Here is a 25,586-nt window from a genome sequence, read left to right as displayed (position 1 = left end):
TTTCAGACACTTGGTGTAATAGTCACAGAAGTGGAATTTTTTTTTTTTTTGGTGGAACTGGGGTTTGAACTCAGGGCTTCATGCTTGCAAAACAGACACTCTACCCCTTGAGCCACACCTCTAGTGCGAGAAATAAAAACTTAATTAGTATCATGTTCCTTTTCTTACAATCAGTCTTCATTAAGAAAAGTTTCAAAGCTAGGCACCAGTAGCTCACGCCTGCCTTCCTAGCTACTCAGGAGGCAGAAGTCAGGAAGATCATGGTTCAAAGCCAGCCTGGGCAAATAGTTCGCAAGACCCTATCTTGAAAAAACCCATCACCAAACAGTGCTGGTGGAGTGGCTCAATGTGTAGGCCCTGAGTTCAAGCCCCAGTACCACAAAAAAACAAAAAAAAGTTTGAGAACAGTTGGGTGTGGTAGCACAAACCTACCATCCCAGCTACTCTAGAGGCAGAGATTGGGAAGACTGCCCTTCAAGGCCAGCCCTGGCAAAAAGTGGTTGAGATCCCCTCTAAACAAGTAAGCTGGGTATGGCAGTGCAATAATAATCCCACCTGTGGTTAGGTGGTAGGGTTGTGGGGCATGGAGTAGGTGGTAAAGGGCCTGTCCAGCAAGTGCAAGACCCTAAGTTCAAACTCCAATATGGTGGGGATAGGGGGATGACTTCATTTCACAAAACTTTAAGAAAATTGAGTGTGATGGTTTTTCAGATATTTTCTCATCTGCTTTTTGTTTTGATCGTTTTATAAACTCTGTGAGATAATTATGGCTGGCAAGATTATTTCCATTTAACCCATGAGCAGACTGAGGCTAGGCTAAGGTAAATTATTTGCCCAGGATTTCACATCTAGAAAGTAGAGTCTAGGTTCTTAACCCAAGGCCTCTCCACTGTACCACATTGCCTCTCTCCTTGGCCTCGGAAATGCGAATAGGTCAGTAGCCACTGCAGTAGTAAATGAGGTATTGCTCGTGACTGGTTTCTTTTCCTGAGCTCACTTTATTCATTGATTTGTTTGTATGTTTGTGTGTGTATGCACGCAGTGCTGGGTAGGGCCTCTTATATGTGGAACAAGTGCTCTACCATGAAATTACACCCCCAGCCTCCCATTTAAACCTCATAGAGTCTGACAGGCTATAGGATGAAACTCTTTAGCATAACTGTTTGTTATTGTTTAAAATTACCTAAACAAAATGAATTATGTTTAGATCATATTATAACAAATGATAGAACTGGTGTTGTTTTTACCCATGAAACTATTTTCAGAGACACTCATGGAATGTTCTCTTGTCATTATTTAAAATTAAACATTGGGTTGGAGGTATGGCTCAAGTGGTAGAGCACCAGCTTTGCAAGCACGAAGTCCTGAGTTCAAACTCCAGCACCACCAAAAAAAAATGTAAAAATTGAAATAAAAGTAGTACAATGTACTGTGCAACCTTTTTGCCTATTACTTAAACTGTCATAGCCTGTTTACTCTTGTATAAAATAAAGACATCAGTAACAATAATTTTTAAACTATGCCATGTAATTAAGACTGGCTTACATGGTGCTTTCAGAATGTCTCTGAGCATAAGAGACAAGGAATGTTGTGGCTGTCAAAACACTTCCCAGGCATATAACTAGTGCGTGTTAGACGTTAGCTAACACGCTCATTCTTCAGTTCTTAGGACCAGAAGAGCGATTGTTTCTGTTTTAAAGATAGAAGTTGTATAGTTTGATGAAGTTAAGTAACGTTCAGGAAGCTAACAGGCATAACATGGTATGAGTGGAATTTGGAAAGTAGTTCTTTTCGACTTTACTATGTGCCTTTTAATGAAGACCTTTGACTCTAAAACTTACAACTGTTTTACTGATTGAATCTACCTAAAATATGTTTCTAATAATAAGGAAATACCTGAATTACCCAGGGGAAAAAACATTCTTACCAGTTTAATCTTGTAGACTTTTAAAAAATGTAATTTGTAGGGAAAATAAAGCTATTAATTAGATTTTTAAAAATATACTGCCTGGTTGTTTTTGAGGCAGGATCTCACTATGTAGCCTAGGCTGGCCTCGAACTTTAGGTCATACTGCTTCAGCCTTCCAAGTGCTGGGATTCCAGACCTGTGCTACCACACCTGTGCACCTGTTTTTACTCAGTGTGATGGGTTTGTTGTTACTTTGCTGTGCTGAGGACTGAACCCAGGATCTTGCACATAATTGTCAAGCACTCCGCTACTGGTTGCATACCCAGCACCAGTGAGAACTTTGGATTAACCTAAATAACCTTTTTCTTGATCAGCCTAGATAATGAAGAATCTGCAAGCTGCAGTTTTATAATTTATTCATGTATTTATGCTGCAGCTGCTCTGAGCCAGGAACTCTGCCCACACTAAACAGAGGTCTAGAAGAGCTCACAGATAGTGGCTACACAAGCAATAGGTCACTAAAGGCAGCTCAACAAAGCACTGCCCAATCTCAGCTAGAATTCTGCTTTCTTGTTCTCCGAACCTTGTTCTGATGATTCTTGGAAATAATACCTACCTAGAGAGCCCTGGGCAAACAGCTCAGTGGTTTGCTAAGCACTGTGTAGAGAGAAGTTGGCTTCCATAATATCTGTCGCTGAGGGGATTGGGTCACCTTGACAAGTACATTTTTAACAGTTTCCTTTGATTATTTGACAATACCATTTCTTCCCCTGCAGAAAACATAATTAAGCACCTAATGCTGTGAGTCCCCCTGCTGATTATGGAGGTGTGGTGCCAGTGTGGGGCTTTGCTTGAGCAGTTTTGCATGACTGGGTAATGAATGACCAGGAAGCAAAACCCACCCAACCCCAACTCCAGCACCTCTCCACTCTACTATAACCACAGTGAACTTGCAAGGCACTACTTCTGTAGTGAGTAAAGAGCTGTGTTCTCCTGGTATTTGAAATGTACAACAAATGATCTCAGTGCTGTTTTACTGGTTTTGAGTTGAGATGGGGAAGACTTTAGAGAACATTCTTTTTTTTTTCCTTCCTTCCTTCCTTCTTTCCCTCCCTCCCTCCCTCCCTCCCTCCCTCCCTCTCTCCCTCCCTCCTTCCTTCCCTCTCTTTCTTTTCTTGGCAATGCTGAGGGTTGAGCTCAGGGCCTCACACATACTAGGCAAGTGTGCTACTGGTATACTGCATCCCAGCCTAACAGTACTTTTTTTTTTTTTTAAGTGGTACTGGGGCTTGAACTCAGGGCCTCATACTTGCTAGGCAGGCACTCTACTGCTTGAGCCACTCTGCCAGTCCTTTTTTGCATTGGGTATTTTCAAGATAGGGTCTCATGAACCATTTGCCTGAACTGGCTTTTTGCTGGCTTCAAACCACGATCCTCCTGAGCTCTGCCTTCTGAGTAGCAAGGATTACAGGCATGAGGCACCAGCACCCGGTTCCCAATAGTTTTCTTTAGTGTGACTAAGAAGTACATAGAGATCTGTTAAAAATAATAATGATGGCTCCTTGGTCCCATCCCTAGAGACTGAGATTTTGCAGATATGACAGAAAGGACAACAATTCACTCTCTTATGGAAAACTGTCTCAGGTGATCTACACTTTGGGAAACACAGGTTTGAGTGCATGGGGCTCTGGCAGAAAGGCCTCATGGACGTACCATCAAGACTGACATGAAAACCCATGCATGTGAATATAGGTGCATTTGTTATTTTCTTCCCCAATTAAAGTGGATAACTTTCTTCACACTAACATGGCTTCATACTACATTTTAACCATAAAGGTGGTCAATGGATTTGTACTTTGCCTTTGTAGATTGATCATTTGCCAACTGTAACTCCCCCACTGCATGATTGCCTCAAAGATTCTCCACATCTCTCCTTACCAGAGGGATTTTGCAAATTGCTCAGGTTTCTCATGACATGAAATAGAGAGAGAAGGCACTGAGATGAGACCTGTGGAAGTGAGAGATGAAGGTAGTCCACCTGTCATTTCAGGTCTGACATGACCCAGTTACCCAAATACTGAGACTGACTCTCTTCCTGGACATGCCATTCATTTGTGACTAAGCTCTATGATCTTTGGTGTCATTGATCATGAATTCTGGACTGGTTTCTTTCCCTCTTGAAACTAAGTATGATTGCTAAAAGTTTAGTTACTGATTGCAGAAGTTGAATCTTTGTCATCATGTAACTGAAATCCTAATCATATCTGGAACTTTTAATGCATTTGATAGTATCTAATTAAACCTTCTCTTTTAATTCACCATTCTCTCCCTAGTAAATAAGCATAGTACCTAGTCCAGAGCTAGGATTCAGAATTTTTAATAAATAAATGGAATAAAGTTAGCTATTACTCTTTTCTTGGCCTCTTTGAATTCCTTTTAATCCCTTTCAGTTGATACCCTTAATTCGGTTAAAAACCATTTCTATTACTCTGGGGTACATGTCCTTCTAATAGGTCAGGTTCCCTATTCTTCCCCTCTGAGCCATCCTTCCCACTGTGAAGTGGTAATTCATTGCCAAACACTGTCCAAAGCATTTTTTCATCTCTACCTTATCTGCATATATGTGGAACCTCTCCACCACCTGATTCTAGCAGCAGTTCCAGGCTTATCTTTCTCATTCCCAAGCCCCAGGCCACATTCAGTGCAGCTCTCTGTTATTGGTACCATAAAACTGCCCATCAAACTGCCTTGCCACCTCTTGTGCTTTGCTCTAAGGATCAAACCTCAGTTTCCTTGTTCCCCTTCCCCTACTTCAGACATCCAAATAGCTCATAAGCCAAATTGGTTTTGTCTTTGAAATTATTTTCTGTCATGCTAATTGTTGACTCTATTCTTTTCTCCATCATTCTACTTTTACAGTCATAGTCATCTTGTCTTCCTGTCTCCTCTTTATCCCCTCTTCCTCATCCTGTATATCCTGCTGTCTAAACTTCATAAGGTCCAGCCCTGGAGATTGCCTACAGCTATTCTATGTCTTCCTCTAAATTGGAAATGTCAGAAGGACTGAGACAAATTTTAGATCTCTCTTCTACTCTAGCAGGCGTGAATACAGCCTGCATCTTTTGCTTCCTTTTATTGTGTGTCAGCATAAAGTGTTTGGAGTGAGGTAGACCCAGATGAACCCCAGGTCTACCAGTTATGAACTTCAAGTTGGGGCAAGTTCTATAACTTCAATCACCGCATTTTCATCATTTATAAGAAAAGATGGCTATGCCTTATAGGATTGTGAGGGAAATTTTGTTTTATTTTGTTTCATTTGTGAAAATTTTCAGATATTTGCAAACATGAAGAGAATAGGCAATGAATTCCTAACATATTATTCTTGCAGGTTCAGTCAAGATTTTACTGTATTTGTTTCACCTGCATGAAAGACAGGACTGTAAAATGGGTACAGTGGGGGGAGGTACTTGTGGGAGGAGGAAGGGTGAGTGGAGGAGGTAGAGATGAAAATATATGATTGATGGACTTCATTTACATATACAAAATAGGTTGAAGAAACCTCTTGCAATTGCTTTAAATGGGGCCAGGAGGCAGATATGGGAAGGGAGATGGTAGGGATGATCTAACCAATGTATAATGTAAGCCTATTTGGAATTGTCACAATGAATTCCCCCTGTAAAATGAATATATCCTAATAAAAATGGAAAAGTAAAAGTAAATAAAACTAGAAGTACATTAATGTACCCAACATAATTTTTTTGTATTTTCTAATATATAATCCATAATCAAATTTCTTTATTATCTCAAAATACACTTTTAAAATTGGTTTGTTCAAATCAAAATTCAAACAAGGTTGCATTACATTATTTTGTGTTTCTTCCTTAAAAAATTAACTTATTAAAACATATACGTAGAAATCTGAAATTTGCTGATTTTCACAAAGAACATATTCCCATGTAAACACCATCCAAGTCATTAAATGGAACTTGACTAGCAACCAGAAGTTGCTTTGTTCCTCCTGTGATTCACTATCCCCCCACCTTCCACATAGGTTGTCTCTGTTCTGACTTCTAAGACCAGTGTTGCTTCGTTTTGAACTGGACAGAAATGGAATTGTATGGGGTGATTTTTACTGTCTTGGTAAATAGTATGTTTTTAGATATTCAACCATGTTGTTTTCCTGTGGAAGTAGTTTTATTGTTGTGTAATGTCTGCCGTATGACTATGCAACAACTTGTTTTTCTGCTATAAGTGGATATATTGAGGGTTATATTTTATATAGTCTAGAATATGCCAAGGAGTCAACTGGTGTCTAACAAAGTTCACTTTAATATTGTTAATATAATGTGCCTTGTGTTTAGAGTTTTCTCACTGCATATTGACTGATTTGAATTTTGATTTATCTAATGGGAAAAGTTTAGATTTTCATTATTAGTTGAGACCTTCCTCCCCACCTCCATACTGTATGGTTTCTTAAGGAGATAACATTAATGATTCTTGTTCAAGTAGGCTGCCTGACTTTTTATTCTTCTAAATCTGGGGTGGTTTTTCTTTTTTCACTTATGTATCTAACACAGATTGAATTACAAGCAAAAGGAAGGAAATGATTTTAAATCTTTGTGTTTCTCATTGAGTTGTGCATATAATCATTTATATATATATTACATATATTATATATGTATATATATTTCTGACCCTGATTCTCATCTAAGATCATGGATTCCAGAACCGAACTCTAGGGTAAACCCCAACTGTACCATTCACTACCTGGTTTATATTGCAAGTTACCTCTACTCTCTGTGCTTTAATTTCTTCATCTATAAAACTGGGGATAATAATACCAGCCTTTCAGTTTCCATATAGATTAAGTGAGCTAAACTATCAAAGTATTTAGAACAATGCATAGCACATAACAGATACATAAGTGTTAGCTATTATTATGATTAATTTGGGTTTTATGGTTTTGTGTTTTGTTAATTTCCATCTGTAAGTTTATATGATATTATCGAGTGCATATACTGGCAAAATATCCAGTGTACATAAGAGAAAATTTGCTTTCTTGCTGTATTGTCAAGTAGTCTCTATGCTTATGTGTTTTCATTATTTGCTCTGAGTATTCACTTCAGGTTTCTCCTTGCTGCTTGAGGTCATAGAGTTTCTTTTAGTTAGCTATGGTTTTCCTTCACATGTTTTTATTTCTCAAGTTTGCATGTACTAATTCTCAGAGAATTAAAAGTTGGTTATTGCATAAGAAAAATTAGATCTAGATGTTTATTATAACCTGATTCTGTTGCTTTTTAAAAGAAACTCCACATTGTACTTACTGCATAGGAAAACTGTTTCAAAACATTTTCTCGGTGCCATATTATTCTTTGTTATTTGGGAACAGGCAAAGTAACTAAATGCTTCTGACATGTTGAGCACTTGCTATTAAAATACTGGACAGTGACTTGAATGAAGTTTCTTTCTTGGAGAAAGGCTCTGTTACTTAGCAACACCTAATATCCTATGGGAAAATATTCTGAGACCACTGTGGAGATCCCATCAGCTTTCATGGAAAAGGAAAAGGCACTGATATTTTGATACAGAGTACAAGCACCTTGGGATTCTTTTTTTCAGATAACATTGTCATGGACTAGAAAATCCATGTTTCAAACAAGCGTGACTGTTCAGATGAGTCAAAAGACTACTCTCTGTCCAATTATTCTGGTCTGATGTTCATTCAGAAATACTTGAGTAAAGCCCAGTGCAGAAGGAAGTAGGTTACTTATCTCCTCATCTCTGATTTTTATCTAGAAATGTAAGGGCATCTAGATTATTTGAAACAGGAACAACTGCCACTTGCCTGATATGTGGTGGAAGTGTAAGGGAAAACTAGTATCTTTCATTTGCATTGTGGGTTCATGCCAAGACCCATATAACAAAGAAAGAAAAGGAAGGGGGAAAAACAGCATAGAAATTTATTTAATACATGTTTTATGTGACACAGGAACCTTCATAAGGAAATGAAGTCCAAAAGAAAGGAGTAAGTCTGTGTATTTATTCTGGTAGGTTTGATGAAAAAATGAATTTTATTATAAATATTTCTTAGAAATACTAGAACCAGTAAGGCTCTGTATTATCCTAATGATTTTAATACTCTAATAAATTTTAATATCCTAATGTTCTTAATATTTTGTTGTTAAACTAGTGCTTACGTAATTTGTAAGTAGAAGTGTATAGTACATGCATGTGTGCTTTGTTTCTTAATTTTAGGGGAGAATCCCACTAGTTTTTAAGTAAAAGAATGCAGTTTATCCTGCCTCTTTAAAATAATACATTTTTAGTGACATTGAAATAAGTAAAATTTAAGGAAACCATCTCTTAAGCCATATTCTTCCTGCTTATCCCCCTGTCACCCCACTGGTTGCCATGGAAATGACTCCCAGCAGCCAAGAGAGCCAGTGCTGGCAGTGGAGGTTCCCTGCTGTGGACCACATGTCTGATGCTGCAGAGCAGCTTACACTGACTCAGCAGCACACAGGAGGAGCACTACCATTTCTCTCTTAAATTCTGAATTAAAAAATAAGCTGCTGGATAGCATCTTGACTTTTTTTTATAGAAGAGGATTGGGATCTTTTTTTCACCTGTACGTGGATTTCATTTTCCTTTTCTCTTTTTTGGAATTCTAGTTTACCTTTTATTATATCTACTGAACATAAGCAATTGCAATGGAAATTACAGGAAACACTTTAGATTCCTGTAATTCCTATAGTGGGGAAGGAAGACAAGAAGGAGGAGAGAGATGACTTAGATGCTAAAGTACTTTTCAACAGTCAAAACAAACCTGTATTCTGAGGCATGGTTGTAGAGACAGAGTCTCTTTTTTTTTTTTTATTATTTTATTTTATTTTATTTTTTCATTTTTCTTTTATTATTCATATCTGCATACAAGGCTTGGTTCATTTCTCCCCCCTGCCCCCACCCCCTCCCTTACCACCCACTCCACCCCCTCCCTCTCCCCCCCCCCAATACCCAGCAGAAACTATTTTGCCCTTATTTCTAATTTTGTTGTAGAGAGAGTATAAGCAATAATAGGAAGGAACAAGGGGTTTTGCTGGTTGAGATAAGGATAGCTATACAGGGCATTGACTCACATTGATTTCCTGTGCGTGGGTGTTACCTTCTAGGTTAATTCTTTTTGATCTAACCTTTTCTCTAGTACCTGTTCCCCTTTTCCTATTGGCCTCAGTTGCTTTAAGGTATCTGCTTTAGTTTCTCTGCGTTAAGGGCAACAAATGCTAGCTAGTTTTTTAGGTGTCTTACCTATCTCACCCCTTCCTTGTGTGCTCTCGCTTTTATCATGTGCTCATAGTCCAATCCCCTTGTTGTGTTTGCCCTTGATCTAATGTCCACATATGAGGGAGAACATACGATTTTTGGTCTTTTGGGCCAGGCTAACCTCACTCAGAATGATGTTCTCCAATTCCATCCATTTACCAGCGAATGATAACATTTCGTTCTTCTTCATGGCTGCATAAAATTCCATTGTGTATAGATACCACATTTTCTTAATCCATTCGTCAGTGCTGGGGCATCTTGGCTGTTTCCATAACTTGGCTATTGTGAATAGTGCCGCAATAAACATGGATGTGCAGGTGCCTCTGGAGTAACAGTCTTTTGGGTATATCCCCGAGAGTGGTATTGCTGGATCAAATGGTAGATCGATGTCCAGCTTTTTAAGTAGCCTCCAAATTTTTTTCCAGAGTGGTTGTACTAGTCTACATTCCCACCAACAGTGTAAGAGGGTTCCTTTCTCCCCGCATCCTCGCCAACACCTGTTGCTGGTGGTGTTGGTGATGATGGCTATTCTAACAGGGGTGAGGTGGAATCTTAGCGTGGTTTTAATTTGCATTTCCTTTATTGCTAGAGATGGGGAGCATTTTTTCATGTGTTTTCTGGCCATTTGAATTTCTTCTTTTGAGAAAGTTCTGTTTAGTTCACATGCCCATTTCTTTATTGGTTCATTAGTTTTGGGAGAATTTAGTTTTTTAAGTTCCCTGTATATTCTGGTTATCAGTCCTTTGTCTGATGTATAGTTGGCAAATATTTTCTCCCACGAGACAGAGTCTCTTGATTAGTTTTGTGATTAGTTTCATTTTTAAAGACTACCTTAATGGTGGGATCTGTAAGCTGTGTGATCAACTGTCATGATCTTTAGAGAAAAAAAGCTCAGTGCATTGCATGAGAGATCATTCTTTAGTTTACAAACCTGGTGACCACCTAAGCACCTTGTTACCAAGAGAGATTCCTGAGTTACCCAACTCATTCCTTCCCATTAAACTCCAAGGTTGATAAGTGGTGTAGGGGAGGAAAAATATTGTCTTTTCCTCATCCATCACAGGATTCATGGCTGAGGCTCCCATACAGAAACATAGATTAACAAGAGAAAAACATAAGATTTTATTCAACTAAAATTGTATGTGACACAAGACCCTTCAAAGATGAAAATCCATAGAAGAGTTTTGATGGCATTCATACAGAAGTATGATGGAAGGACAAAAGGTCATGATCTGATAGAACCGCATGGGGCAGAACTCAGCAAGGCCTGTCTGTTGAGATTCTTCTTGGCTCCCTGTCCATTCCTTCCCTCTGGGTATAGGGCAAGACTCATGTCACACGAAAGTCTTGAGGGAAAAGGAGAGAGCAAAAGTCAAAAATAGCCTTCCTTGGTTGTATGGCCTGCGTCAGTGAAGAAGGGAAGAGTTCTGGTTTCTATAACCTGCTTCAGGAGGGAATGGTTGGGAAAACCTGACTCTGGTTTACTTGACTTCCTGCAGTAGGCCAAGGTGCTGTATTTGAGGTATTGTGTTCAGAACTGTGATAGCCAACTTGTCAGTAAATCTACACCTGCCCAATAACCTAAGGAGACTAGGCCTGGGACCCAGTGTTCTACCTCCCTTAAGAGGACTTCTTACAAATTGTGAGTTTGAGGTCAGCTTGGGCCACATAGTAAGATCCCAGTCTCAAAAAAAAAACGAAGGAAAGAAGGAAAAAAGATAACTTCTTAGTATTCAAGATTCCATCCATCAAAGAAAAAGCTATGATCATGACACCTGGATTGAGCACACCAAACACTGGCTAGGTCACCTCAGCTCTTGGAGTGTTGTCATTTCATCTACAAATGTGGGGCCTTACAAAGATGTAGGAAAGAGTCGATGGCACAGTGAGCCATGAAGTGTCTGTTTCATTTAAGGAGGTATGATAACATGAGGATTCTTTTCTTTAAAATGATATTGGAAAAATTTCAACATGATTTGGTGGACAAAGAATTGAACTGCGTACTATGTATACTCAAAGACTAATTTCTGGTTCTAAATTAACTTCTTTATCTTATAGAAGATCTTTATTCTTCAGTTTTATTTCTTTACCTATAAAATGGAGATTAAAAGTGGGGGTGAGGGACTGTAAGAGATGGTAACTTCACATGATTTCTTTGTTTTGCCTGAATTAAGTCTGATTCCATATGGTAGGGAAAACCATAATTAATTTATCTGAGGAGCAGAACCTGCCATCTTTTAAGCCTCTGCCTGCTATGAATCCAAATGAAATTGTAGGATAACCCAAATGCTCAGGCCTGAAAATTTAGCAATAAAAGTTCAACCGAAGCACGTATTACAGAACACTAGGCACTTTTACCATCTTATTGTTCCTCCTGTTTTATGATACACTAAAAAATAATAAACTGTAAACCCTTTTTGCTTCTCAAGACTCTTCAGTTCAATGGAGTGGACTTTATTTGTTTGTTTATTTGGGAGGGGGCAGCCATTGAGTCCAGGGTTTTGTGTGTGCCAAGCACACTCCGCCACTGACCTGCACTCTCGAGCCCCTAACAGAGTGGCTTTTAAAAGAAAAGGTACACATAGTACTACTTTGTTCTAGTCAATTTGGAATAGGAATCTGAAGAGGAAATTACCTCTTTTAGGTGAAGAAATGCATTGCCTTGGGAAAAATTGTGTGTATCTTGGAATTTCAGGTCTCAAGTGGATTTTATACATCAGTGTTTGAGGGCACTGTTGGCACAGTGTGGCATAGTGATTGAAGAGGACCTTACCTGTCACTGTTTGCCAGTCAAACAGGACAGAAGAAGAGGACAAAGAGCCTCGTGGAGTTCATATTCTAAGAGGGAGAAATAGAAGGAAAGGAGGAATCTAGAAAAGACACTTTCAGAAAATACTGTGATGAAGACAGGGCTGGGCTTGTTTCCCTATTATATCAATACTAGCTAGGTGACCTTTGGCAAGCTGTCTAACATATCAACCCTATTTCCCACATCTGGAACACAGAGATTTTAGATCTTAACCGATAAGGTAGCTTATAGCTATAGCTGCCCAGTGGGTTGCAAGTCAGCAAGAGTATGTATAATGTGCTATGAGCTTGCGGTCATGAGTTGGCTTTCCTGATAACTACTAAAACAGGTGGGTAGTTTCAGAGGCTGGTATTTTATTCATCTCTGAACAATAGCTAGTCATAGGTTTGCTTGTATCCAGGGATAGATTTCTAGGTCTTAGAAAGTAAGTTCACTAGCGGATTCCTTTTGTTTCACAAGTCTGACATTAATTTGGGTTCAATCAGCATTAGTTTATTGAATAATAAAAATTATTATTAAATAATTTATTTTTAATTTTTTTTATAAAAATATAAATATTGGCCAAGAAATAAAGCTTCTAGTTTCAAAGAGTGGGGCTAATAACTTAGTCTCTTAGTAGGTTATTCATAAAGAAACCAAGTTTTGAGGGCCTTTTAAGTTATTGATAAGAGTTTTTAAAATGTGTTAAAATAGTCATTAAGAATTTACTGTTTTAGCCATTTTCATTGTATGTTTCAATATTGTTAATTTCACTGAAGTGGTAAAACTTCTTCACCTTCCCAAACTGAAACTACAAAAAGAGTCGTTGGAGGAAGTGATGGTTGTTTTTTGGGTTTCTTTTTTTTTTTTTTTAATGGTGCTGAGATTTTTGGGGGTTTGAACACAGGACAGAGCCTCACTGTTGCTAGGCAGGCAATCTACCATTTGAGCCATACCTCTAATCCTTTTGTTTTGTTTTCGTTGTTCTGCTTTTGTTATTTCTCAGATAGGGTCTCACTTTTTTGCATGAGCTAACCTCAGACCAACAGTCCTCCAGCTGGATGACAAACATGCACTACCACATCCAGCTTATTTGTTGAGATGGGGGTGTCACTAACTTTTTGCCCAGACTGGCCTCAGAAGGAAACTGCTATCCTCCTGCTCTCCGCCTCCCAAGCAGCTGGGATTACAGATGTGAGCTGCTGTGCCCAACCAGAAAGGGTTTTGATTCCACACTTGGCTATCACACAATTTTAAAGGTGTCTCCATGCCTTATGGGACACCTCGTGATACAGTGTGTCCTCTACACCTTTAGAGAATGTATGCCAAGGAGTCCTCGATGTGGGTAACTCAGAAAAGAGAGCCTAGTGGGCAGAGATGCTAACCCCATCTCATGATTCCCAGGAAGGACTGTGTGGCCTTTTTTTTGTTTTTTGTACCATCATGGGGAAATTTTTACTTACTTTTACAAATCTCAATTTTCCTTGTGATGGACAAAATTAAGAATAAAAAGGTAACTTTGTCATCAATTTAAGATTAATTTAAGGCCAAGTGTGATGATTAATGCCTCTAATCCCAGCTATTCAGGAGGCATGGATAGAAGGAGCATGGTCTGAGGTCAGCTACAGCCAAAAAATGCAAGCCCCCATCCCAAAAAATAACTAAAATTTGAAAAGGGCTGCGGTTGTGGCTCCAAGTTCAAACCCCAGGACTGACCCCTCCTCTAAAAAAAAGATTAACTCAAAACCTCAACATGAGCTGGGGTATAGCTCAAGTGGTATTGCCTGGCAAGCACCAGGCCCTGGGTTCACTCTGTAGTGCCAACAACAACAAAAACAACAAACAAAGAACCTCAGAATAACTAAATAATGGTAAGGAAATCATGACTTTTCTTTCCCTAACATAATTTGGACCTTATACTCCAGATTACTTTTCCGGTGACAACTTCATTGTACAAATAAGAGCTGTAGTTTGCAGCAGTTCATAAGGGGTTAGGACTGTGGAGTGCCCTGAGCAGATCTGACCTGATTCTCACCTGTTGCCCTTCTTCCTTCTCTACTCGTCTCCAAGGACACATGTGCGAGTGATGCAGATTTGTCATTAGCTGTGATGGAAACATTACTTTAGTGAAGGAGGGTCCTTCCTGTCATGAATCATTCACATGCCTAAGCAGTTGAACCTGTAGTGAATGACTTCAAAGATCGTATTTTTTTCTCTGAAGGTTGAATGGATTAGAGAGGTTTTGAACCTGGAAGTCTTTTTGTACTAACCCAGTATGAAAGCCTCTTGCAACATCATTCTTTTTTCAGTCTTCAGGGCCCAGGAATTGCATTAAATGCAATCCTTACTTTGTAGCATGTTACTGCCATTGGTCTGGTAGTAGCTCTGTTTTTCTGTGCTCCTGTTCCTTTCTACCTTCCACAAGGAACCAGTCTAATGTAGTGAATATTTGTCTCTTTATTTGCACTTCCACAACATCTTTTGTGGGCTTTATGAGTAGTCATCTTAACTTGCATAAATGATGCTGTATAAATGGTATAGACCCCATCCTGGTTTTCTTTTTCATTCAGCACTGTTTTGAAAATCTCTTCTTTATTTTGCTACATTCTGTGAATCTCTTCCACCCACTGCTGGCATGCTGTAACATCCATTTTCCAATAATGGGCACCTGATTACTTCCAACTCCCTGCTACCTCAGAAGACATTGTAATCAGCATCCTCCATGTCCGCTGGACACCTGTGTAGAGCTTGTTAGAATGCAGATACCAGGAGTGGGATTGTTGGTTTGTAGACCATGTGCATACTTAATTAGATGAAGGAGCGCTGGGCTGCTGTCTGGAAGTGCATGTCCTTTTGTCTCTGCCAGGACTTATGATCCAGTTTTCATGTTCACCAGCCTAGTAATATGTCTCATTCTAATATCTCATTGCTTAATATCTCCTTCAATATTTTGATGCCTTCATTCCTGGGGGGTAGTGTTGGGGATAGAACCCAGGGGCCTCAAGTATGCAAGGCAAGTGACCCACCTCCGAGCAACATCTCTGGCCCTTGATGTTCTTCTTCAGTGTGCAGTTCTGAAATTACTAATACATTTGAGCATTTCTTCTGTGAGCCTTTCAGTTTATGTGTTTTAGCCAGATTTCTATCAGGGCTGCCATATTTTTCTGTATTTTTAGAACTTCCCTGTGGATTAATTCTTTCCTGGATTAAAATAATTGAAAATATCTCATCGTGGTATATTTTCTATCTATAAATTTAAGTTCAGAAACTACTATTCTGTTTTGCCAACTGTCTTATTTTTAATCTTAAACAGGTATAGCTAATCAAATGCTTTCTCCATCTGTAACATCATCTTTGAACTTTCTCTGAGGTTACTACTGTGGTGATTTTCCTTAGAGGATTCCTGGTACTTAACTTTTTTTTTTTTTTTTTTGTCTTTCTGGGATATGCCCAACTTCATAATATACTCTTAGGTTGAATCATATGAAATTGCTGGGCTTGAGGCCAAAAAATGGTCAAGTGTTGGCCGCCACATGGATATCAAGTTGAATATTTTTATGTACTCAGGTTAAATTTACTTTTTATAAAAAAAGATTTTTTTCACTGGTTTGTTAGTAAGATTTCTGTCACTGAGACAAACACCTGAGATACTGAACTTAAGAAGAAGAGGCTGACTGTGGCTTATGGCTTCAGAGGTTTCATTCTGTGGTTGCTTAGCTCCAGCCATTTGCATATTTTAAAGAATGTATGTTAGAGGTTGGGGATGTAGATCAGAGGTAAAGCACTTGTCGAACATGTACAAGACCCTGGGTTTGATCCCAGCATTGTGCAAATACATTTGCATATTTTAAATCAGTATATTTTAAGTATAATTATGTTTCAGAATTACTGATAATCTTTCCTACTGTTCTATAAACCCACGAGCATAGCAACAATGAATGTGGGTTCAGTATTCTATCTCCAAGACCAAGTACTTTGCTCGGGATCTAGCTGTTCCTCAGTAAATTTCTTTGTTTTCCCCTTTCTGTAAGGGAGGTGGTTAGGGGCCATGATTTCTCCACTTTGTGTTGGCTGTCTTAAATAAGAAAACAATCTGTAGAAATTTCCGGCTACTGGCAACCAGAGCAAGCAGAGGTTTTATAGGTAAGCTATATTTAGGTGGAGATAAAATACTTTTTAACTGTAACCTGCACATCAGGTCATGCTGACCTTACATACTTCATTCTAAAGAGTGACCATTTTAGAAGAATCGAAGGGAGTGCGGGGGATACTGACATCATATTATACATTCAACTGCTCTCATTTTTTCAACTTTTTTTTTATTCTTAATAGAAAAAATCAGGCAAAGGTATGCAGACCTGCCTGGAGAGCTACACATTATTGAACTTGAAAAGGATAAGAACGGACTGGGACTCAGCCTCGCTGGTAACAAAGACAGGTCTCGCTTGAGCATATTCGTGGTGGGGATCAACCCAGAAGGACCTGCAGCCACAGACGGACGGATGCGTGTTGGAGATGAGCTGTTAGAGGTGAGGCTGCCTATATTTCCAGATTCTCTTTTAGTGAAGTGTTGGGGGAAAGGAGTGGGATACAGGAACATGAGATGTTTTCAGAGCAAGACTAGAAATCAGATTTTTGGATGCCAGTATTATTTGCTATATACTTCTGATTGGCCAGCCATAAATTGAGAGCTCCCAAGATCACCTCTTCTGGTTTGATTAATTTGCCACAGAAGCTCACAGAATTCAGGGAACACTTTACTCAACATTTACACAGTTATTATAAAGGATGTTACAGAACATACAAATGAATGGCCTAATGGAAAAGATGCATAGGGCAAGATATGGGAAGTGGGGAGGAGGGAGCAAGCCTCCTCTCTAAGCACACCACCCTCCAGGAACTTCCACATGTTCAACAACCCAGAAGTTCTCCAAACCCTGTAGTTCAAGGGACTTGTTTTTGAGACAGGCCTCAGCCTTGGCAGGTCTCCTACTCCTGGGCTCAAGTGATCCTCTCACCTCAGCCTCCCAAGTTCTGGGACTGCAGGCACACATGACTACACCTGGCTTAGTTCAGGGAGTTTTATGGAGGCTTTATCACATAGGCATGATTGATCATTAACTCAGTCTAGCTCTCTACCTTTCCCAGAAGTTGGGAATGGGGTATGTTTTAGAGGAAAGTCATCCCATTCCTTAGTAGCTCCACGTAGCACCCTAAAAATGAGAAAAGTGCATATATCAGGTTTTTAAGCAGTTATAGCTCACATTCTCATGGGACTTTTTTGGCCTTAGGTCAAGGATGACAGGGAATAAATTTATGTGGGAAACATTTCACTGGTTTCTTTTTATAGTTCAGAAAAAAAAATCTTGCAGTCATTTCTCTTTGATATGAGAAGAATTGGTATAGAGTTTTATATCAAATCCAATGTGCTTGTTAGCTGAGAATAGGAAGTTGACTCGATAGTGAGTGCCAGGAAAGCTAAAGCCAGCGTCACAAGAGCTGTTTCATGGAAGTGAAGAACACTGTTGAGTAGGAATCATTTGTAAATGGGCTTTTAGATTATACATACTGGATTTCTAGGGTAGAGCAATGTCATGTACACTTGCTGACCTGTTTAAAATGTGTCCCCTGACTTAAAGTAAAATTCTCTGTGTCTTGGTTGTTTCTACAATTCTACCTCTGCTTGTATTAGTTCTATTTAGTAGCCTGTAGCTGTTATATTATAACTTTGCTCACAGCCTCCGTTTATTTATACTTGATAGAATTTGCTTAAATACAGCAAAGAAGTAGAAAAAGAATGGTCAAGCACACACTGTGGATTCTCATAAGTCAGAAACTTCCTCTGCCAGAGCCCTGTGTACCACGGGCCCTTGGCGGGACATTTGCCATCAGTGCTGCTGCTGTGAGTTGCTTTGTTACAGTGAGAAGCGGCAGTGAGCTCTGCTCCGCCATTCGATGGCCCAGATCACGTGTCGAAGAAATTTTACATTAAGCCCCCAGAAGAGAATGTGATTAAATCTCAGCTCCTTTACCCTTTCCTTCAATACTATGCGGGGTTGCTGAATTCATTTCAAAAGACATTAGCATCTAATTACCACGCAGATGGGAATGAGACTTACCCTAGAGCACTGGCTTTCCCTCAGCAATTAGTCCCAGAAAATGCACAGACCTGCGCATGGTGCTGTCAGACGAATATAGGATTTATTTATAATCTTCCCTACAGTGTAGATGTGGGAAGAGAGAGCTCATAGTGCTGTGCAGGGAATTGGAGTGATTTGTCAGGTTACAGCAGTAGCGGATGGAACTGAGTGGGTGGCACAAGAATGCGCCATGGGTTAGAGTAGCCTGGAGAGCTGTTGTCCCTGCTTCCCAAACCCTCTGAGACAGAGGAAGTGTGAAGTGTTCCGTCTTAACATGTACCTTCCCAAACTGACCTATGTCATTGTGTATGTGTATAATACATATTTAAGAACCAAGGAAAATAAAAGGCATGACTACTTCCCAGGGAGAAAGACATAGAATTACAGGTAAATTCAGATCTTATTGTCTAGTAATATTAATTTATCAGAGAAAAATCAAAGCCATAGAAGTTAAGTGGGGGCTGGCAGAGTGGCTCAAGTGGTAGAGCACCTACTTAGTAAGCATGAGGCCCTGAGTTCAAACCCCAGTTCCGCAAAAAAAAAAAAAAGTTAAACTGTTTCGTGCAGAACTCCTCCCTGAGTGTCAGCAATTTATTCTGCACTGCATCCTGGATGCCAGTGAGTTACTTTTGAACTCTAGAGGACTTAGATACGATTTGGAAACACAGTGCAGTATAAATAGATCACTAGCTTTTGTGCACCCGTGGGCAAAATTACATGTAATTTACAGTCAAAAGCTGTTATCTGCATGGGCTCTGTTCCATCATTACCACACCTGGACATAATTTTACAAACTGTTTTTTTGTTGCTGTTCTTTTTTTCCCCTCCCTTTGGCAGTACTAGAGATTGAACCCAGGTCCTCATGTTTGCTAGGCAAGCATTCCACCACTTAAGCCACATCCCCAAATTCTTTTGTTATTAGATTGTTTTTCAGAAAAGGTCTCTGGGGTTTTGCCTGGGGCTGTCCTCAGGCTGTAATCCTCTTCCCTCTGCCTCCTGAGTAGCTGGGATTTGAGATAAGTCCTCCCTAACTTTTTGCCCTAACTGGCCTCAAACATGGGGATCCTCCTATCTCTGCCTCCTATAAAGCATTTCTTAATGCAATAATTAGGCTGAAAGGTACCTTATGTAATAAATAAATTTTTTTAAAAACCACTATAGAAAAGGTAACTTGAGTTACAGAAAGAAGACCAAAGGATTTCAAAATTGCAATAAAATTATCTTTTCCTACAATTTTATTAAACAGATAGGCCCTTAATAGTTAATAATGCAAAAATAGATTGGTCTTTTTTTGATGGGGCAAGATGGAGGTGGTTGAACTCAGGGTCTCACACTTGCTAGGCAAGTGTTCTGTACTTGAGCAGCTCTCTAGATCTTTTTTGCTTTAGTTATTTTCCAGATAGGCTCTTGCATTTTGCCCAGGCTGGCCTGGACTGCTGTCCTTTTACCTGTACCTCCTGTGTAGCAGGGATTATGGCACAAGCCACCATGCCATACTTTTTTCTTGAGGTGGGATGTCCACTAACTTTTGCCTGGGCTGGCCTTGAACTATGATCCTCCAGATCTCTACCACCTGATTGAACAATTTTTTTATTGTGACAACAGGATCTACAGGCAAACCCTGGCTTTCCTGACTCTATTTAGTTTTGGGTTAGTGTTGGTTTTAGATGGTGATAAGTGAATTTGTTCTCATTTTTGTAGTTTTGGTTGATGCACACTGATGCAGTTAATCCAGCAGAGTTTAAAATATCTGATATAGTTTTGTATATTGAAATTCCATATTATTTTCATCATCTTAAAATTGAATGACACTCTAAATTCATTAAAAGAAGAATACTGTTGGTAAAATTACAACCATCTTTTTTTTTTTTTTTTTTTTTTTTTTTTTTTTTTTTTTTTTTTTTTTTTGTGGTACTGGGGCTTGAACTCAGGGCCTTCATCTTAGGCCACTCCACCAGCCCTATTTTTGTGAAGGGTTTTTCGAGATGGGATCTCATGAAGTATATGCCTGGGGCAGACTTCAAACCATGATTCTCCTGATCTCTGCCTCCTGAGTAGTTAGGATTGCAGGTGTGAGCCTCCTGTGCCTGGCTTACAACCATCTCTTAAGACCCAAAGAAGGAAAATAATAATTTTTGAACTTGTCCTCACACAGCCACGAGAGCTTCTCTGACCTTTGCAATTAAAGAGACTTCCCCTCAATTCTACCACAGCGTTGTTTTGAGGCTTCAGAAATTATTACATGGAACCCCATTCATATTGGATGGCCTCAATCTTTCTGTGACAACTTTGAAGCTCTATTTCTGCCATTTTGGTCTCTGACTCTGGCTTGTTAGGGGAAGAGCTTTAATTTACTTTGTTGTGCTTCTTTGTCCTTATGTCGCTGAAACATTTAGGCCGGAATGTATATTCTTTGTGTTCTCTTGAAGAAGTGGCAATTATTTAATTTTTATTACTGCAGTTCTTATTATTGCTCTCCCAAAAGCTTTATGCAAGATCTCTCCATTGAGCTAAATTATCTTAAAATCCTGGAGAGAAAGTGTACTGAAAACAGAAAATAAAAGTAAAAGTGGAGGTGCTGGCAATGCCGGAGGGAAGCTGTAAAACACAGGGAGAAGGGGTGGGGAAGAAACCTGCCAGTGATTTCTGGGATGCCTCTCTTGGCCCTCCTTGGCTTCTGCAGCTCTTCCCCACCTCTTATCTGACCCCATTTGGACAGTTCACGGTCTCTGTCTCCACCTTGGTCCGGCCTCTGCCCTGCTGTTCTCAGTCCTCACTGCTGTCTGTCAGTGACTGTGCTGAAATGCAACCTGGAAAAATGTACACTGAGATTATTCTGAAGAATTTGTTTCTGTCAGCCATACATATAATTTGCTTCAGTATTTTTGCCTTATTTTCACAATAGAAATTTCTACCAAACTAACAGTACATTGATTCTCTTTTTCCCGGGGAGATTCACTCAAAGATTCCCTAGTGGATGCCTGAAACCATAGGTAACGCTCAACCCCGTATATACTATGGTTTCTCCTATCAGACATTCATTTGATAAAGTTTACTTTATAATGGGGCACGGTGATAGTTTGACAAAAACTACTAGTAAAGTACAGCAGTTATAACAATGCACCATGATAAACGTTCTGTGAATGTGGTCTATTTCACTCTGGACTTTGACATTTTCACCAAAGGAAGCGCTTTGTAGCATTTCTTTGATGTACTTGAATTGCCAGTGGCACTGTTCTCCTGCTCTGAGGTCTTGAATAAGTGAATAAGATTACTTGACCACAAGCTGATTACTGAGGTGGCTGCTAGGGGAGTAATGGTCAGGCAGTGTGTGCAGTGTGGACAGACACACTGGACATACTGGGAGGGATGGATGAGAGGGTGTGAGATTTCATCACACTACTCAGAATGCTGCACAGTTTAAAGCTTACCAGTTGTTAATTTCTGGAATTGTCCATCAGATATTTTCAGATTGTAGTTGGCCACAAGTAACTGAAACCTTGGAAGCAAAACTGTACATACGAGGGCTTTAGTGTATATGTGAGGCTGTGTCCCCCACCCCCGCCCCCAAAGGTAGCAGACCTTAGCCAACCTGACAGATGCAGGTTTTCCAATAAAGGAAGTTGTTCACACATGTGCCATAAAGAGTCACTTAAGGAAGTAGGAAAATAGTACCTTCTCTGGTGAGAAGGTTTTAAACGTGGACACTTGGATTGGATTTTTCTCTGCCTTTACCACCATAGCGAGAAGAGAATGAGAATTGGGTACTGGGAATTTTTTTTTGCCTGGGTTGGGAGTTGGTTAGGGGTGAGGGTGGGGGATTAGGGTGAGTGTTAAAGTAGTAGCAGGAGTCCTGTAACATCTAGGTAATCATACTGGCCACACGTTCCAGGGGTCTTTTATCAGCTTTGTGGTCTGGAGATTCCACCTTGCATTCTAGTTCTGCCAGTCACCATGCTATGTAAGCCCTTTTACAAGTCACTGAGTTTATGACTCTTAGTGTCCTTGTTACAAAGTTCAGGGCTATCTCCCTTATCTGCCATGAGCAGCGTGGCAGCCTTAGACTCTGATTCTCTGATGCATATGGTGCAGCCCTGCCTCTACAGCACTGACTCACCAGCAAGGCTAGGGCTACAGAGAAAAAGGACGGCAGCTGGCATAGAGTCCTTTTGTGACTGATACAGGTTTTGACTATGTCTATAAAAGGAACAAGTAAAAAATTTTGAAAGCAAGAAGAAAATCTTCTAACAACATAGAATTGGAGTAAAGTTCTAATCAGATCAACTGTATGAAAGAAGCAAACATTGAAGTAAGTATTACTAGTTTGGAGTAAGTCTTGACAGTAATATATGATGGTGTTCTTGCTGAAATTCCAGGTCACTGGTCACCTGAGTCCTATTTGCCTATTTACTAATAGTACCCGTAAGAAATATGCCATAATGCCTGAAACTCCTGGGAAAACATGACTGCAGTATTAAGTTGCTGCCTGCCTGCCTGCCTGCCTGCCTGCCTCCCTCCCTTCCTCCCTCCTTACCTCCCTCCCTCTCTCCCTCTCTTCCTCCCTCCCTCCCTTCCTCTCTCCCTCTTTCTCCCCCCACCATGAATGTGAGAGTGTGATTCTTTAGGAACACTGTACTGCACAAGAAGTAGATTAAATTGAAATTGTAGAACACCTCATTTCAGTGCTGCATCCATTATACTTACTCCTTAAAACCTGCTTCTTTGCCCAGGGTATTAAGAAGTTGATGCTTTTGATGTATATTATGTTGCCTTTGAGAAAAAAATTAATATGATAATTCTTCAGGAATCGTTGTTCAATACTGTGTAATTCTGTTTTCCTGTGAGTTTTAGTCACCTTCCCTGTTCCATCACTGGCCTCATACCCCTTCCCTTCAGTTCTCCCAAACCAGTGGTTTGCAAAAGTGAGCGTCTTCACAAGAGCTAGTGCCTAAGGTTTTTGGAAGGAAAAATATAAGTATGCAAGGTCTTTTTCATTTTGTTTGTTTCTTTTGAGGCAGTCTCACTGTGTGGCCTGGGCTAGTTTCAGATTTACGGTCTTCCTGCCTCAGTCTCTTAAGTGCTGGGATTACAGGTATATAACACCACACCCAGCACAAGGACTTGTTTGAACAGTACCTAGCTACCTCTGTTTTTTGTTAGTCTGCTTCTCTCTTCCCACCACCGAAAGCTACACTGAAGTACCTGTGATTCCTAGAAGGATTCCTGTATATACTTTCATCTGCCTGGAGCCCTTCCTTGAGAGCAGAGAGCATAGATGACAGAATAAAGCAATTCCTGCAAAGCAGCTTTCAGAAAATCTGGTTTCTAGGACACAGTGTTCAGTGCATGGTGCCAATGGAGACTATAGTGATGGAAACTCCTGTATCAGTCGCATGTTCAGTGATTGTTGAGTGAATGAATGAATGGATGAGTGTACCACACATCAGTTATACTTTTACTAGAATATTTGCTGGTCTAGGGTTTCTACTTTGTGAGCCTTTTAAGTTGTAATTAATATTTCATAGGATTAAAGTGATTTACTTATCCTGTAGGTCTTTTTTTTCACCCCAGATAAATGTCCAGATTAAATGTTTTCTAATTATTAACAAGAAAGCCTTTTGGACTCAAAGAGATTTGACTATAAATTCCGGCTCTTGACATGTAATGTTGGTTAAATTTCTTGAACTTACTAAGCCCCAATTTCTTTGTATGTATAATGAGTTAATAATGTATTCCTCAGCAGGGCACCTGTGGCTCACACCTGTAATCCTAGCTACTCATGAGGCAGAGATCAGGAGGATCAAGGTTCAAAGCCAGCCCCAAGCAAATGGTTCATGAGACCCTATCTCAAAAAAAAAAAAAAAAAATCACAAAAAAGTGCTGGTGGAGTGGCTCAAGGTGTAGGTCCTGAGTTCAAACTCTAATACTGCCAAAAAACCCCAAAGTATTCCTCAAATGATTTGTGTAAAAAATAATATATTTAAGGCATACATGCACATGTGTGTATGTGCATACATGTGTGTAGTGTGTGCCTTGTATGTTTTAGGCCCTTACTAAATGGTGTTATTACCCTTAGGAAATCTTGATGTAGAAAAGCAGACCGACAACCACCATAGAACCTCCCAGTTGTGCAGAGTGCGTGAGGCCTGAGCTGTATACCAGTACCAAAAAAACAGATAAATAAGTAATTCTTTTTTATTTTTTGAAAAAAAAATATTGTTGACATTGTTGAGACACACAGCTTTCTTTAAATCCACACAGAATTTTTACAAACACAATGCTTAAAATGTGATTAAGAATTTTACATGATATTTGCTACCTGTTTCACTCAGCAGTGTGTGAAATACACATCTAGTGTGTGACACATCTAGGTGTCATCCTTTCTCTTCTCTCTTTTTTTCTTGTGGTACTGGGGTTTGAACTCAGTCAGGGTCTACACCTTGAGCCACTCCACCAGCCCTTTATTGCGAAGGGTTTTTTCAAGATAGGGTCTTACAAACTATTTACCCAGTCTGGCTTCGAGCTGAGATCCTCCTGATCTCTGCCTCCTGAGTAGCTAGGATGACAGGCGTGAACCACTGGCGCCTGGCTAGCTGCTCTTCTCTTTTTAATGGAACAATTTTCTAGTTGTTGACATATGATGACAAATATAATAAATCTTTGTTGATAAATATGTAGTTTTTCTACTTTTTTCCTAATGAGAAGTATAACTATGATAGACATTTTGATGCCTAACCTTTTAATCTTTTTTAGAATAAATCTATAGAAGTAGAATTATTAGATTAAAAGTTAACCTATAAATGGGTGTGGTGGTATGCACCTGTAATCCCAGCCACTTGAGAGGGTAAGACAGGAGGGATCACAAATTCTAGGCAACCCTGGACAACCAGGTTTTTAAGACTCTGTCTCAAAGTAAAATTAAAAAGGGTGGGGACTTCCCCCTCAGTGATAGAGCAAGTGCATAGCCCTGGGTTCAATGCCTAGTACCAAAAAAAAAGAAAGACTTAGTCTATAAAATTATTCATCATTGTAAGTACTTTCAGTTTGTTTTTTTTTCTGCATGTGTTTTATACTCAATAAAAGAATTAATGAAAGAAAAAAAGTTGAACCATAGATCCTAATGTCTTGAAATGTGAGGTTCAGAATGTATTTGAAAGTAAAGTAGGGAGAAGAGTGCTCACATTTCTTTATCAACAATCCAAAGTAATGTGAATTTCAACTCAGTTCTCTAATAATAATTCATCAGTTCTCATTATAAATCCCTTAGCTTTTAAAAATAAGTATGGGTAGAAAGTAAAAAAGAAAAAATAAAAATAAGTATGTGTAGGAGTATTGTTGAGTATAATAAATTATGACATGATGTTCAAACCCCAGGCTAATCTGTTACTTGAACTAAATTTTAATTTTTGTATAATTAATATTTTCAATC

The 25,586-nt window shown here is 39.4% G+C and overlaps 1 protein-coding gene across 20 annotated transcripts in view; it reads left to right on the top strand.

Annotated features, from left to right (window-relative positions):
- Positions 1-25,586, top strand: part of Patj (PATJ crumbs cell polarity complex component) — a 353,456-nt gene that overhangs the window by 170,658 nt on the left and 157,212 nt on the right. For all 20 annotated transcript variants that reach the window (XR_012449877.1, XR_012449876.1, XM_074079945.1 and 17 more), the window contains one exon: positions 16,350-16,546. Coding sequence is in view for 18 of the 20 variants with exons in the window: in XM_074079945.1 (XP_073936046.1) it covers positions 16,350-16,546 (197 nt within the window). In the remaining 2 variants the exon portion in view is untranslated. The remainder of the gene's footprint in view (positions 1-16,349; positions 16,547-25,586) is intronic.

Source organism: Castor canadensis, chromosome 7, assembly GCF_047511655.1.
Source record: "Castor canadensis chromosome 7, mCasCan1.hap1v2, whole genome shotgun sequence".
Lineage (NCBI taxonomy): Eukaryota > Metazoa > Chordata > Mammalia > Rodentia > Castoridae > Castor > Castor canadensis.
The sequence above is the reverse complement of the archived record's forward strand: the minus strand, read 5'-3'. Positions and strand labels throughout refer to the sequence as shown.